Genomic DNA, 16,186 nt, shown 5'->3' on the forward strand with positions numbered 1-16,186 from the left:
TGGCCTGGCAAAAGGGAAGGTCACCAAAGGCAAGGGACAAGTCACCTCTGTCCAGGTGCTGATACACAAAGAGCAAAGGTGTCACTGAGCTGTGACCCACATAAGTGTCCTTTGGCATGAAGCACCTTAAATTGACTCTAAGATGATTAACAGAGCAGAATTAGCACAGTGAGCCAGGGGAATTAAGGGCAGGGAGCTGTCCTTGAGCCAATCCCAGGCTACATCTGCCAGAGGGAAGCCTGCAGCCCCAGAACCAGAGAGGAAGCAGAAACCAGAAGCATTAGCAGAGTTAAAAGCTCAGGATGTTCTGTGTGCCCACACAGATGTCCCTGGAAGCTCTGTGAGCAGCACAGGATTGAGAGCTGGGATTTCCACTGCAGAACTTCCTGGAGAACACCTCCACCCTTCAGCTTCCTTCTCCCAGCTCCCCTCTCAGTCCCAAGAGGAGCTGTTTTGGGATTCTACTCCTGCACAAATGGCTTTTCCATCACTGGAGTCACTTGTAAATAACCAGATTTGTATCAATGACTCAGCTTTTCCTGTGCAGCTATGTTTTCTCCTCCAAGGGGAACCATTTCAAGATTAAGCCAAACAAAAGCTAAGGAGTGCCTCTTCTTTCCTAAACCTTCCTTGCTGTCCCTCTGCTCCAGCACTCCAGCCAGTGCAATCTCATCTCCTGAGCCAGGACACCACTGGCAGCTCAGATTTATCACAGAATCCCAGAATGGTTTGGGTTGGAAGGGATCTCAAAGCCCATCTCATTCCAAACTCCTGCCATGAGCAGAGACACTGTCCCAGGCTGCTCTAAGCCCCATCCAGCCTGGCCTTGGACACTTCCAGGGATCCAGGGGCAGCCACAGCTTCTCTGGGCAACCTGTGCCAGGGCCTCCTCACCCTTGCAGAGAGAGATTTCTTTCTATATCCCATCCAAATCTACCCTTCTTCATCTTAAGGCCATTCCAAAGTAATTTTCCCTTCTTCCCCTCACATCCAGCCCACAACTAGGATGAGTCTCATTTTCTCTATGTTCCCTTCCCATCCTAATCCACTCCCAAAGGAGGTGAAACATTCTCTGGAAGTTATATAAACCAGCACAAAGTCCAGCTGCCTTCTCAGCCTGGCTAAAGTCAACTTTCCTGCTCAGCCCAGTGAGCCTTGCACAAACATGGGAATATTGACATGACAAACAGCAAATCTGACCCCTTGGCTCCCAGCACTGGTGGCACCAGAGGGATTTACTCCTATTAGGAACAGGTTGCCTTGGCAGAGCTGGCCAGCCCCAGCCACTGGTGCCACGTGCACACCGAGAGTTGTGCCAGGACATCTGACTTTTTCCTGGCAGGGCCACACTCCCTGAATGTCCAAAATGACTGGAATTTCCCCGTGGCTGGCCCAGTGCTGCCTGTTCTGCAGGGAATCCTCTCTGCTTTGATGGATTCATTCTACAGGAAGCTCAGGAAAACATGGAAAGTCCTGACTTTTCCGAGGTCAGCTGCTCATCCTCTCTCTTGTCTTTGATTGCACCTGGAGCAAATAATAATAAAAAAATCGAAATCCTTCATTTGTTGGTTCCTGGGAACAGGAATCATCCATCTCTGTGTGTGGGCGTGTGGGGACAGCCTGACCAGCTGCACAAAGACAGCCTGATTTACAGCCCTGAGCAAAGCTGGAGTAATTCCACAGACAGGGAAAGGAAACAGCCAGCAGATACAGGGAACTGCCAGGAGCAACCAAATCTCTCTGGTCTAAATCCCAGTTTTTCAAATAGTAATATCCAAATGCTTAAAAGCACCTCATTGTGCACAACACTAACCTCCACCATCATCCAAATATCCCTTTTCTCTCCCAAACTTGAGGGAAACAGGGATGAAAACAAAATCAAGCAAGTCAAACACATCTATAAAAGCAGATTTTTGAACTCCCATCCCTTTGAAGCTCTTTATTTCAGCCCAGGACAGGCTGGGAGACCCTTTGTGGGGGCAAACAGGTGCAAGGAAGATTGCAGGAGTTACCAGAGGACCTAGAGACTCTGCTCAAACTCTGGTTTATTTATGAGGGAAAAAAAGAGTGGGAAAATTTTGGTGGAAAAGGCTGGGAATAGGGGACACGATGTCTTCTCATACCTTAGAAACTTAGGAGCTGATATTACAGGGAAGTTTCTGACAGCAATCCCTGCTGACATTCCACCGAAAGACCCAGACAGAGGAAAACATTCCCAGTGTCTCATCTGATCATCCCTTACAGAAATCCAAACCCTTCCTTTCCTTTCCACTGTCCAGCTGCCCAATTCCCTTTCCCAGCAGCGCAGGGAAGCTGCAGGAATGTTTTCCTGTCGAGAGGCTGCAGGGAGGGTCAGGACGGGGTGGGACCTGGAGGTGCTCCATTCTCCCCGGGAGGGAATGAGGGAGGGAGGGCAGTCCCTGCCTGGGCTGCCTGTGCCCTCTCGTGGCTGCCTGACTGTGCTGCACAACCAGATCCTTGCATGGCTTTTTAATTGAAAATGAAATTAAATGCCTTCCTGCACACAGCTCTCCCACTGTCACCTCCCAGAGGGGATGAGATCTTCCATGTTAATGTGCAGAGCCGAGCAGGGAGGAGAGCAAAAGGTTTTGGTGAAACCAGAGCGACCCAAAACCTCTGCCTGCTGAGAGGAGAAGGGGGAGACTGATCAGGAAAGAGGAAGGAAGAAGATCCTCCAATTACCCAGCACCCGTACACAGAGCTTCAAGCCAGCAAATTAAAGGAGACACAACCAAGCAGGAGAAGCCTCAGCTTCCCTCAGGAAGAACAGGTACCTGCTCTGATGAATAAAAGCACCCCAAACTCCATCCTGTAGGATTTTCTCTTGAACCCCAAGCACCCCAACCCTCCAACTCCAACCAGGCTTGTAGAGGTTAATAGCAAATGTTTATTTTCCTTTATCAAAGAGCAGGGTGCAACCAACCCGCTGCTAACGGAGTGACTTCATTTTCCTTCACAAATTGTTCTCTGCTTTGTTTGAAATGCAAGACAACCTCAGGCAAGGCATTGCTCCAGTTCCTTCTGTCTCAAAGTGCTTTTCAATGTGACACCAAGGGGGAAAAAATATCCCACAAACTAAAACATCTCCTAGCCAGAGAGATCATCTCATTCCCAGTGCTGCAATGTTTGTGCAGTGTAGCAGCTCACGGCACAGGAAGACTTGAAGAGATAGAAAGGATGGGTGAAGAGATGCAGGGAGAAATTCCAGGGGTGGAATTCACCTGAGCTGAAATCCACAGCTGGGGAAACCAAAGCTGTGTTATTTCTCTCTCCCCTAGACAAAATCCAGCAGCTCAGTGGAAGAAAATCGAGTTCCTACTGTAATGTCCTTCAGGAGAGGATGGAATTATGGAGCTGAGGATGGGCACCAGCTTGCTGAGGGTGGCAGAGGGACAGGGTGACAACCCTGTCAGAAGCAGAAACCCCAGAGTGAGTGATGGCTGAGCTGATTCCAGAGTCACTGAAAAAAAGGCTAAATTAGCTACAAAATACTGTCATGGCTTTAATAAACCTGCGTCTGGGCTCAGGATGTGTCAGGCCTGTGCATTCCTACAGCTCCAGTGACATCCTTCCCTCCCAGCACATTTTGGGGCAGGCAGGAACCTCAGCCACATTCCTCATGGGCACTCAAAGAGGTCTCAGATTCCCGCACCAGGGAATGGCAGCCCAGGAAAAGTCATGATTCCCAGTGGACAGGCATCTCCAGCTCTGATGTAACACTGGGAAGGAATCTCTGGGCTTTGGGACTGCCCAGCCTGGGCATGCCCCTTCTGGAGACACAAAGAACCCAACCAGGGGCAGGGGTTCTGCCTGAAGAGTGGGAACAGGACTGCCCAAAGCTCCCTCAAGAGCAGGAACAGCTCCAAGACTTGTTTGTGGGTGAGGTTTGTGTTTAGGAGCATCATGGGGGACTTCACACCAGGGACTGTCACAGGATCCTGCATCTGCCTCTGACAACTCCAGCAGATGCCCTAGTCCAGGGGAAAAAAATCCTGCAGCCTGCTGGAAGTTAGGGAATCTCCCTGCTCCCTTTCTTCTGCTGGAGGCCCCAGGTGCACAGCTCCAGCCATTCCCCAGCCTGCATAACCCAGTGCCAAACATCCAGCTAAAAACAGGAACAAATCCCTCTTTGTGACTCTGCTGGCAACAAGCTTCTCTTGCAGGCTCCTTGAAAAGGAACAAGGAAGTACTTGGAAACAAACTGTTCAAGATTATTGTGCTCTGCTGGCATTTTCAGGGCTGCTGTGGTCAGCAGGACCTCAGGGACAGCACCCCCTCCATCCCAAAAAAACGAGTGGAAGAGACAGCCAGCATCTGTCCTGCCAGAGGGGCTCACAAGGAAGGTCCAGAATTCCCACCCTGCACAGGCCTGGCCTCGGGTTATGCCAAAGCAGGCTGCATATAAAAACAAAGGGTTTAAAAAAATGGATATACACTGCATATAGGAGACTCCAGAGTCCATGGATGGCCATCCTGGAGCAGTCAGGGCCAGCCCAGCTCCAGGGGCAGCGTGGCAGCTGCATTCCAGTCACACTTGGAGGAGTGGGACAGCTGAAGGTGGAACTCGTGCCTCTTGCTCCTTGCTCCAGGCAGAGGGAAGGTGGGAGGGAGCAGGACAGGCACTGCACTCCAAGCCCTTCCTCCAGGAGCAGTTTCCTCCACACTCAGGGCTCTGCTCACATCTCACTGGGATAAAATCCAAGTTTGGCCAGAGACATCTCCCTGCGGAGCCGCATGACCTCCCAGTACATCAGCTCCACTGCAAAGCACAACGGGGCAGAGAAGGGGGAAAAACACCAAAATAATCAGTAAGGAGGGCACAGCTGCCACCAGCTCCTGCTCTGTTGTGCTCCCAGCATTCCCAGAGGGGAGGGAAGCAGGACATGCCCATCAGGTCACCCCTTACCAGCTCCACCCCTGAGGAAAGCTTGCAGGAAGCTGATAAGGAAGGAAGAGATGCTCTCCTCATGCCTCTCTTTTGTAATTTATCTGCTTCTCCAAGACACCCGCAGCCAACCCCACTCCTGTCACTCCAAACAGCTCCTCCCAACTCCTCCCAGTTGCACCTACAGAAAGCATCCCCCTGGAGCCAGCTCTTACCATCCTGCCTCACCAGGCCTTGCTGGATATAGCGGATGTAGGTGAAGAAGTTGCACACTGCTGTGATCTGGGTGACAGAGAGAAAGAGGGGGAAAAATAAAGGAACAAAGATTTGAGACATTACTTTGGTGTAAGTGATGAAAATGAGTCAAACCCGTGCACAAAAACCAACTTTTTGTGAGATCAGCTCTTCAAAAAGGCAGCTCAGGAAAGAATTAACTTCTAAAATCCTCCTCTGAACAAGAGCCCCAACAGCAACATTAACAAATGATCCACCTTCTCCCTCCCCTCCACAGAAAGGACAGTTTGTTCCCACAGCCAGGCACGGATCTGACTGGAACAGCAACAGCCTCCAAAGAGCAGAAAATCATTGTGTTTTACAAAGGGGAATTAAATAATAACAATAGAGCCAAACAATCAAAGCTCTGTACTGAATGAAATCATGGCAAGTGAACACACTGAAGGTTATCTCAAAGCAGAAGGAAGAGCTGGTTCTGCCCCCTAATCACCAACTAAGAGCTACCTCAGCCTCAGGAATGACCTCAAATCCCACAGTTTTTCCTCAATTCCAGGGCTGACCCTCTGGAACTCGCCCACCTCAGGGCATGGAATGATGTTGGAAGGTCAAGGCACCCTAAGAAGGACTCACCCTGGCCCTGCAGGAAGGGGAAATGTAGTAGTAATTCCCAGAATCCCCCAGCATGATCCGGTGCTTGCAGGTCCTGGGGAGGCCGCTCAGAGCACATTTCCTGCAGGAAAAGGGAAAAGCACTTCAGCAATCCAGTGGCACAGCATAGATCCAGCAATTAAGCCCCCTGGAGAGATGGAAGTGAGAGATCAGAAGCCACCCCTGGGTCAGGCAGCGTGAAGAAGGAAAAAAAATTCCTTGGCTGATATTCTTTTGCTCCTGGAAATATTCCATAAATAGCAAGTTTAGGAGACTTTAGATGAAAGCACCTTTTCCCTGACACACAGCCCCAGAGGAAACCACAGGAAATATTAAAGAAGTGAGTCTGGAGCAGAGCCTCAATGTCCCCTGGTCTCTGCACACGTCCCCCACATTCCAGGGCAGGCTCAGGTGTATCAGCTTTCCTGGTGAGATGTAAACACGCTGGCTGGGCACCAAAGCTGGCCTCAAAACAGGTAAATCCAGCATTTGAGCAGGATTTGCACATACCAAGAACTCAAAACAAGCCAACCCCTCCTTGGGCAGACAGGAAAGGAGCTTGGCTTCCCAATTTTGAGATTTCAGAGGGTGAAAAGAGCCTTTTCCATACAATCACCAGCAAGGGGTACAGCATTCCTTTATTTTCTTCCCTTTTCTCCTGCTATTTGCAAGGCAGATGATTCCCATCACCACTTAAAGCAATAAAGCAGAATTTACTAGTGCACAGTTATCACCATGTTCCTCAGGGACTCAGAAGGAAGAGGAACATCACTCCAAAACTGCAAAAAACCTTCTCTGGGGGAGCCACAGGAGGTGACAGCAGAGGGGAGCAGATGTTTCAGAGAGCTCCTGAGCTTGTCCCTGGGCTTGTTTTCCACTGTTCTCAAGGCAAACATTAGCCAAGAGTGGAAGCACAGGTTCCAAGTGTTCAGATGCAAGGAGAAGTAATCATTTACCAAATATTACCACAACCTAAGGAGACTGAATTCCCAAGAGGTGCAGGATGACCAGAAGCTTTGTAAACAAGATACCTGTAAGGAGCCACATATTTGAGCATTGCAACATCCTGGAAAAGAGTGACTCTTGCTTGATTGGTACCACTTAGTGTAAAACCACAGCTATCACAATCAAACAAGCCAAAATAGTCATAAAAGTCAGTGGTTTGCATCTGGGGAAAAAGGGAACAAATTCCTTTTGGGTTTTTTATTGCCGATGGGCTCCTTCCCTTCCTGCCTGGGTGGAATTTAGACAGAGTTAAAGAGTTAGGTGAGCTCAGCAAAAACCTCCAAGCTGCCACATGGTGCTGAGTTAGTGACTTGTTAATGCTCCAGAGACCTTTGATCACTGGCTGAACAATAAATATTTCACTTACGTTACAATTTGTGACCGGAAGCCACTGTGAAGAAAAAAATAAATTTAAAAAATCAAAAGGAAACTGATAAACACAGGATGGGTTGTTTGGGGAATAATTTGCAGTAAAGTGGTAGGAAACCTGCACGTCCCTTTTGTCACAGGAGCACCTCAGAAGGTAAGAAAGGACTTCAATTTAATATCTGAATAAAATCCCTCCTCTTTGTTTGGAATATCACATCACTCCTGCTAGTGGGAGGTGGCCCCAAGCTGCCTGTCACGCCACTCCATGACGGGACAAACCAGCAGCAAGGAGGGGACAAAGCAGGGAGACACGGTCCTTACTTGGGGCCACCACACTCTTCTGCTGCCACCTTCCCCACAGGGACAGTCTGGAAAGCCACTGGCTCGATGGTGAGGGTGTTCTGCTCCACTGCCACTCGCACCAGCTCTGACAGCTGCAGCACAACAAGGGAGAGCAAGAATGAATTCCAGGAAGGTAACACTCCAGAGCTGCCAGCTATTCCTGCTTCTGCAGCACTCACCTCCTGCTTGGTGAAGTCCAGACAAGGTCCTACATCTTCTCGGTAAATTCTGTCCAGGAAGGAGCAGGATTTGTCCAAAGTTGGAGATTCCTTCCAGGCCTGGAACTCGGCAAATAAGATGGAGTCGACCTGCAGTGAGTGTCCAAGAGGAGCAGGAAGAGGGAGGAATACCTTGTCAGAAAGTACCTGATACTATGCAGGAAACCCATTAAACATCTGCTCTGCAGCTGGAGAGGCTCAGACATCATGGAAGTGTCTAAGGGAAGCTGCCTGGCTCCAAGGATCTCTCGTGTCCCACCCAGCAGCAGTTCTGTGCCACAGTGACACAGCTACCCTGGGCTGTGTGTGCCAGAAGCCTGCAGGCACCTCTCTATCCCATTTTCCTCCAGGTGGCTTTTCCTCCTTCCTGTGGCTGCAGGAAAGCCACCACACAACCACCAAACAGACAAAGTGCACACTCAACCCGTGGCAGGAATGATGAGGGGCAAAAGGAGACTCTGTGGGATCTGGCATTTAAATCCCAGATGGATCACTGGGCAAAGCACCAACCTGACTGACAGAGCAGCTCCTACAAGCCCAACAAAAGCTTCTGAAAGGAAAAAATAAAACTAAGCTGAGCAACACAAAGAACATGAGTGAACGCAGCTGGAAAAGTCCAGATTCCAGTACATCCCCTCTGTGCCATGGAGACTGCTCACCTGGGACCAGCAACAGCTTCAGAGCCACAAGATGGAAAAAAAATGGAGGAAAACAAAATGAAAGGGAAAAAAAATGGAGATTAGCATAAAAGGAAGCTGGAACTGAAAGGCTGGAAGCATGAGAGGCAGGTGGGTCCCACCCATTCCCAAAGGCTGGTTACCTGCCGTGAGGAAGAGGAGAAGGAGGAAGCATCTGCTCCCAAGGCCTGCCAGCCTGGCTCATAGGTGATGTGGATAGCCTTCCCAGGGAGGATGCAAAGGAGCAGGGAGAGGAGAGCAGGGAAACCAGACTTGGAGGGCAGAGGGAGAGACAGACAGTGAAGGAAGAGGTTTAGAGAGACAGGCAAAGAGGGAGGTAAAAAACATGAGATACAGAGAAAGGCTCAAGTCCTCCCCTGCAGGAACTGAGCATGGTCCTCAAGGCAACACAGCGCTACAAGCCACGTATTTAGACTTCAGCTTGAGGTGCAGAAAGGGAACAGAAATTACCATTTTTAGACCCAATTTAAGATCTTTCCCATAGAGCACCAACTCTCTGAATGCCAGGTTCCCTTTTATCACCTCTCACACAAGAATTCCGAGGGACAAAAAACCATCCCGTCCTTGATATATAACACTGGGCACTCTGGAAGCTGAGCCCTAAGATTTGAAACCACAGGAGATCTGCACCCTGTGGAAGTGGCTTCCATGAAGAAATGACAGATCCAAATCTTTACCAAGCCTTTGTGTTCCCTCAACAATTCTTCACGATACAGGCTGCAGTTCCCAAAAAATCACCAGTGAGACATTCCTGCAGCATATTTTTTTTCAGTTTCATTTTTCCTGACCAAGTGCCTCCTATTTGCTTCCCAGGACAGCTGTGTCCACATCTGGCTAGCGGAACTGGCTTCTGCTCAGCAGCTCTCTGCATCCACTCACAGCACTGGCACCCCCTGGATCTGCCCCTCAGTGATCCCTCGACTGCTTCCTGTCCCAACAAAGAGGAAACCCCCACAAAAGGAAGCCCTCCAGTGCCTGCCTCAGCACAAATTTCAGGAACAGGGCACAAACAGCTGCTCAGTGAGACCACACAGCTCTGTGGGAAGCCCAAAGTTCTCAGAGCAGCAGCTCCCTGGCCAACGCAGGCAATGTCCCTTGACCCACCTTTCTGCATTCCCAGCTGACAGGCTCTGGAGCTACATTCTGCCTGGAAGATGTCACCATGGCACTGCTGGTGCTCTTGTTCTACCCGTGGCCCTTCCTGAAGCCAGCTTTGGATGCTCAGGATGTCCCTGACCCACCTCTCTGCACTCCCAGCTGGATGTGCCCCACCCACCTCTCGGCACTCCCGGCTGGATGTGCCCCACCCACCTCTCTGCACTCGCGGCTGACGGGCTCTGGAGCCACGTTCTGGCTGGCAGCTGACACCATGGCACTGCTGGTGCTCTTGTTCCGCCCGTGGCCCTTCCTGAAGCCACCTTTGGAAGGGCTCTGCAGCTGAGGGTGCAGCTCCCGGTTCGGGGAGGATGGCGTGGATGTGATCACCAGCGTCTTCAGGGCTGTCACCTCTGCCTGCAGCATGTCAATCTGGGGACACAAGCAAGAGTCACCTTCGGCACCTGCTGGGCTCCAGTTTGCTGCATCCCATCAAACATTGAAACCACAGGGAAGCAGCTAAAAGCCCAGCCACAAAGCCTCTCCCCATCCTCCCAGTGCCACCATCATCCAGAATTTTAAACAGCAGCTGTTTGGGAATCTACCCCTTCTGTCCAAGGCTCTTTTCAGAACTAAGCACTCCAAAGAAATTTCTCTCTCCTCAAGATGGAGCCATTTGAGCAGCCCTGTGGTGCTGCCATGTCAGGAAATTCCAACTCCCCGGGCTCCTGCTCTATCCTTCCATCTCAGAGCTGTAACAACTGAACTCATTATTTCTCTGTGGATCCATTTCCCTAAAGAGAGCTGGATCAGCAATCAGCAGGAGACTGCAATGCAAGGATGTCTGTGAGGCCTTTTCCCTCTCACTCTACTGTCTGCCAGAAAGGGACCACAGCATCTCAGAGATGAAGCTGCACTTCACTCTGCTCAGCCAACAAACAGCTCTGTGGCCAGGCTGGGCAGAGATGCCACCACACCAACCCCAAAAATGAAGTCACAGAGAGTCACTCACCTTGCCTCGGGCTTCCCTGAGCTGTTTCTCTGCTGCAGCCTGTTTGGTGTTGGCTTCTCTCACCATCTTGTGGGCTTCCTGCACCAGAGAGAGTTTTAATCCACTTGCTGCACCCCAGCTCACACAGCCAACAAGGCAGGTCCCAGGTCTGCCACATCACATGTTCCAGGCAAGGGGACAGACATCCCTGCCACATCCAGGGGGTTTGTTCCTTCAGCTGTGCGGAGCCTTCCCTCAGAACTTCCCAGAGAAGGCTCCCAGTGCCAGAGCCTGGAGTGCATCCCCTTTCCAGGAGTGTAGCTGGCTAAGTTAAGGAGTTTAGCTGGCCAAGGTCATCTCTCACTGATAGGGGCTGCTGAGAAGAATGCCAGAAGCAAGGACCTGCCTTTCCTTGCCCTTGGGAATTGCTTTGACATTAGAACTCACCTGTTTTCCACCACAGCTGTGCCTGCCCCTATTCCAACAGCTGTGACTCCAGCCTCTCCTCAGCCTGGTTCCTGCAGTCACTGCAGCCTTGCTGGGTGATCCCTGCACTGGCTCCTGACCCAGACTGCTGCCTGTGGCTCTGATCCTGATCCACACTCCTTGCTCAGTCATGGTGAAGGCACTGCTCCTGCCTGCCTTGTTATTGCACTTTGCTCCTGCTCCCCTTTCAGAGCAGCTGGTCCCACTGCCCCAGGCATGGCTGTGACACAGCAGGAGCTGTGGGGGCCAAATGGTGGAAACTGGCTTAGAAGCTTCTCCCACAGGAAGAGGGGAGCAGGATGCAGCCCTGCTGGGGCCTCCCTGCAGTCTGGAAACAGCATCTGGCCAAAGCCACCAAAGGAAGGGGACAGCCCTTGCTACATGATATCCAAGATCATCCTGTGCTCAGGCAGCCAAAATTTTGGGAGGGAGTGCTTACTTGGCTCTCACAGCCCTGCATTTCAAGGGTACAGATGGGCTCTGGTTTTCCTCATTATCCAGACAGATCCAGACATTAGAGCTGCTGGTGAATAGGATTTTGCCAGGATACAGCTTGGTAAGAACCACATGACAACAAAAAAACCACCAAAACAAAATCAACAAGCCTTCTGGACACTCACTGGAGCAGAGTGGATGAGGACATCCAGCATGTTTCCACCCCCAGCAAGGGCTGTCATGAGCCAGGGAATCATCTCTATTACACAGCAGCTGCCCAGACTGCAGAGCAGGCATGGAGAGGGACAGGGAGCTGTGCTTGACTCCAGCTCCAGGTATTTCCAGATTTTGGAACCATAACTACTGTGCTCTTTATGCCACCCCCACAGCTAGAAGGGGGAGGAAATCCAGGTAAAAGCTCCACCTGCACCACTGGCCAGCTCTGCTTCACCAAGTAGGAAAGAACAACAAGGGAGAGGAGGAAATTGAGAGAGGAGAGCTGGAAGTCCAGGGAAAGCCTGTCTTAAAGGAGCTGGATGTAAGCTTAGCTTAAGAAATGATGGGAAAGGAAGAGGGTGGTACCTCAAACAGGCTGGCTGTTAACTCCTCCAGTTCCTGCTCCAGCTGTTCCCTGACTTTTGACAATCTCTCACATTCTTTGTCCTTGAGCTTCAGCTCCTGTTGAGGAAATGGATAGGGACAGGAATGCTGATGCCCTGCCCCAGCCTGTCAATCACAGCCCTTCCTCCCCACCCCAGCACCTGATCCATGACCCAAGATTCCTGTCACCACCTCCAGGAAAGTCCCCTCTGCTCCAACCTGTGCCCCCCTCCCCAGGAGTTCCCCAAAACCCTGGAGCTCACCTTCTGTGCTTTGTGCAGCTCATCCCTCAGGAACTCCGAGCCCTTTTCCCGGATCTCCACCGAGGAGCTGCGCAGCCGGGACACGTTGAGCTGCTCCGTGGACTGGCCTTCATGCACACCTCCAGCATCCTGGCATCCACCCTCTGGCTCCTCCTTGTCACCTTTGGATGGCATCAGGGGCTTCCAGTGTCCCACAGCAGGTGGATTCTGGCTCTCTTCCTCCAAACTGACCTGGCTGGGGGTAAAAGCACAGGGAAAATGAGCGCGGGGGTGATTCAGAGCCTTCCTCCAACACTCACAACACATCCAGCCCCAGGCATAGGCAGTGGGAATGAGGCAGGGAAGGTGATGGGGAAGAATTTGGGCAGCAAAAGCTGCACCTGTTCCTCTGCCCTGCAACCCTATGGAAGTGCTTTACCCTTCTGGCAGGGTGTCCTTATTAACTCAGGATAATAACCAGGAGAACTAAGGACAGCTGCTCCAGAGATCCCATTCTCACCTGCTGTCCAAGAGAAACACCCTGCAGATAGATTTTTAGGATTCCAGGATTCACCCAGCAGACCTAAGGTCAGACTTCCCTACTGATGTAGGGAAGCAAAAAAAAAAAAAAAAAAAAAAAAAAAAAAAAAAAAAGGCAAAATCCCCTCTGCTGCCAACCCAGCCTTCCTCTACCCCCCCTACCCCCCACATCTGCTTCAGAAGGAAAAGATCTATTTTTAACAAATTTTTAACCTATTTTCCCACCTATTTCCCACCAAAATCCCCCACAGAGCTGTCTACACCAGTGTATTTTCCCCAAGCTGAGTCAAAGCCCTATTTTTTAGTTTCAGTGGCCAGCAAGCAGAGACATCCTAGAAAGAAGAAAGCAGAAGAGTGACCCAGGACACTGCACCTCAGTGCTCAGCAGGGCTCTGTCAACTCCCAAATTAACACAGAGGCTGGAGAAGTTTTAGGAATGGAAAACATCATTTGAGTGCCTGCATGCAGGGCACTGCTGTCACTGTAGTGTTTGTATTTCTCCTCTTACTCACTGAACTCTCCCCATGGAATCTCCCTCCATTTGAAGGCAGGGGCAGTGTGTCCAAGCCCTCCCCACATGGAAGTTTTCTGCCCTGCCCAGACACAGACACTGCCCTGCAGATTAACCTGCTGCTGCTTATCTCTGGCTCACAAGCTCCGGCTAAGCTCTGGTGTCCTTCTCTTCGTGCACCTCCTCCCACACTCCTGGACACTGCTCCTCACCCACCACCTCCTCCTGTAGAGCAGCCATCACCTCTTTTTGCTCAGGCTCACTTTTTCCTCTTCTCTTTGCCCCATCTCTGTGTTCTCCTCTCCTGCATTCCAGCCAGGCCATGCTCTTTCCCCTTGCTCTGACTCCATACAGGCTGGGTTTATCTCCTCAGTCCCAGAGTGTTCTATCACCTTTTCCACTCTAATTTCTCCCTTTCTGTGCCCCCCAAGCTGTCCAACACCAACAGCTGTCCACAGCCACCTTCCAAAGAGGGAACAAAGCTGCAGCTCCCAGCTAAATCAGCTCAGGTATCATAGGAAAGCATGTGGAAAAACACACATGGAGAACTCCCTGAACACTGGGAAGAATTCATACCAGAAAGGAGCAAGGAAACCAGAGCATGGAGAATAAAAATAATAAATAAAAGACGCAATAAGGAAAAGGGACATTTCACCAGTCTACTGATACAAATACACTTAATCTAACCCACAGGAAGGAAAAATAATGCTGTTCCTTTATGACTCTCTAATTCTCAGCTGAAAGTTGCCTCAGGAGACAGATATTTCAGCGTATTTCCACACGCTATGGAAGAAAACTGGAGGATATGAAGGAATTAAACAGTCCCACCCACACTCTGTAACGCCAAAAACATAACCTGGAAAATCATCTACGACAGAATAGCTAATTCTCCACACCATGCAAACAGAATCCCTGTGGAGGCCTTGGCTATGCTGGATTCTGCCCAGTGTCCAGGTGGGGCTCTAAAATCCTATCCCAGAGACCAAAGGACCACCAGAAACACTCCCTCTCTTGCTGACTGGTAGCTGCATTTCCAGGAAAAATGTATCATATCCTAAGAGTCATGCACTGACACAAGAAATGCAAACCTACACAAAAAAAAAAAAAATTCCCCAACATCCCATAGCCTTCTAAAGTTGGTTTCTGTAGAAAAAGCAAAAAAATGTGCAGGATCTGCACTTTTTCCAGCGGCCCCACATGTTTCCTGCAGCGCTGATCCGACAGGGTTGTTTCCTGTGCAAGCAGCCTCCAGCTCTCTCCAGGTTAAACTCTTAGCCCAGGTTTGGGAGCAAGGCCTGACTCTTCCATCCCCACTGGGATGGATGCCTGACCTGCACCACCATGGACCAGCATCAGTCCAGAGTGGCTCATCATCCCATGCGGGCTCAGCATCATCCCTCAAATGTTTGGCAGAGCATCTGGCAGTGGTTGATTCTATTTTTATGTTATTATATTATAGCAGAACACACTGGTGTTTCTTGTCTTTGCCTCAGCAATGAAACGTCAAGTCCTGTATCTGGGGATGCTGCTGCCTCCGTATTCCATCTCCTTACTTGGCTTCCACACAACTTCTTCCCTGTGAGGGTGATGGAATGGATTTCCCAGAGAAGCCGTGGCTGCCCCATCCCGGGAAGTGTCCACGCCAGGCTGGACAAGGCTTGGGGCAATCCGGTCTAGTGGAAGGCGTCCCTGCCCGTGGCAGAAGATGAACCTCAAGATCCCCTTCAACACAAACCATTCCAGGACTCTACGGAGACAGAGCCCCGGCACACGGACGCCACTCCTTCCCCGTGCAGACCCGCACCTACCCCCGCAACATCGCTGGGTCCCGCTGCTGCCGATGCTGCTCACGGCGGAGGCGCCCCCGCCAGAGCCCCCATGGCCGGGGCAGCCGCACCGGGAGCCCGGGGGAGAAGCCGGAGCGAGAAGCGGAGACGCGCCCGGAGAAGCCGCAGCCGGAGCGGGAGCCGTGCCCGGAGGAGCCGGAGCAGGAGTCGCGCCCGAAGGGACCCGAACCGGAGCTGCCGCAGGATCCGTGCCCGGAGGAGCCGAGCCAGGAGGGATCAGAACAGGAGGCTCCGGCGGATCCGTGCCCGGAGGAGCCGGACCGGGACCGGTTCCCGGAGGCTCCGGAGCCGATCCCGAGCAGCCGCGGCCCCGCCGCCCACGTGATGCCGGCGCGGCTGCGCCCTGAGCGCCGCCGGCCCGGGGGGTCCCTGCGGGCACGGGCGGGACGGGCCGAGCTGGCAGCCGGCGGCGTTTGTCACCCATGGACTCACCGCGGGGCAGGGAGGAGGTGCAAGGAAATGTCCGACAACCGTCCCTCCGCTCCGCTCTTCGTGCCCGGCTCGGAATCGCTGCTGGCTTCCTCCGCCTCCTTCCCGACAGCGAGATGGGGAATGGGGGCTGCTGTCTGTGCTGCTCCTTCTTCCTCAAGAGGAGGATGCCTCACACTCCGCCCCTGATCCAGCGTGGGGTTCCTCCCACGGCACAAGTCCTCCTTCTCTAAGGAACTCTTCATGCACTGCCCCAGGCTGGGTCCCTTCCACAGGGTCAGGAATAGGCAGCTCCAGCGCGGGCTCCTCTCTCCCCACATGTCCTGCCAGGACCCTGCTCCCTGAGGGGCCACAGCCTCCTTCGGGCATGCCTCTGCTCCAGGGTGGGCTCCTCCATGGGCTGCAGGTGGATCTCTGCCTCCCTGTAGCCCTCCGCTACCAAAACGGTGCCACACAAAGCCAATACAGAGGGGAAACCTGGGATGTAAACGCAGGAAGGTGGAAGGATGGGGGGAAATCTGGCTTGGGGGAAATCGGCTGCTGGTTGTCCAGGGGGGTTTTTATACTTCAAGGGGAGCACTGGGCACAGA

At 51.9% G+C, this 16,186-nt stretch overlaps 1 protein-coding gene across 7 annotated transcripts in view; it reads right to left on the reverse strand.

The window, feature by feature from the left end:
* RAB3IL1 (RAB3A interacting protein like 1) overlaps window positions 1–15,841 on the reverse strand; it is a 19,771-nt gene extending 3,930 nt beyond the window's left edge. For 2 of the 7 annotated variants that reach the window (XR_010783856.1, XR_010783855.1), the window contains exons 1-12: window positions 15,600–15,841; window positions 12,291–12,525; window positions 12,010–12,105; window positions 10,528–10,605; window positions 9,732–9,947; window positions 8,543–8,671; window positions 7,684–7,812; window positions 7,484–7,596; window positions 7,161–7,184; window positions 5,771–5,870; window positions 5,122–5,188; window positions 4,456–4,780 (exon numbers count right to left, since the gene is read on the reverse strand). Coding sequence is in view for 5 of the 7 variants with exons in the window: in XM_066552712.1 (XP_066408809.1) it covers window positions 4,698–4,780; window positions 5,122–5,188; window positions 5,771–5,870; window positions 7,161–7,184; window positions 7,484–7,596; window positions 7,684–7,812; window positions 8,543–8,671; window positions 9,732–9,947; window positions 10,528–10,605; window positions 12,010–12,105; window positions 12,291–12,525; window positions 15,600–15,841 (1,512 nt within the window). In the remaining 2 variants the exon portion in view is untranslated. Of the gene's footprint in view, window positions 1–2,885; window positions 4,781–5,121; window positions 5,189–5,770; window positions 5,871–7,160; window positions 7,185–7,483; window positions 7,597–7,683; window positions 7,813–8,542; window positions 8,672–9,731; window positions 9,948–10,527; window positions 10,606–12,009; window positions 12,106–12,290; window positions 12,526–15,128; window positions 15,442–15,599 lie in introns of those variants that run through there. The other 5 variants (XM_066552712.1, XM_066552714.1, XM_066552716.1 and 2 more) reach the window with 5 other exon arrangements.
* Window positions 15,842–16,186: the final 345 nt, after the last annotated feature.

This window comes from Molothrus aeneus, chromosome 6 (assembly GCF_037042795.1).
Source record: "Molothrus aeneus isolate 106 chromosome 6, BPBGC_Maene_1.0, whole genome shotgun sequence".
Lineage (NCBI taxonomy): Eukaryota > Metazoa > Chordata > Aves > Passeriformes > Icteridae > Molothrus > Molothrus aeneus.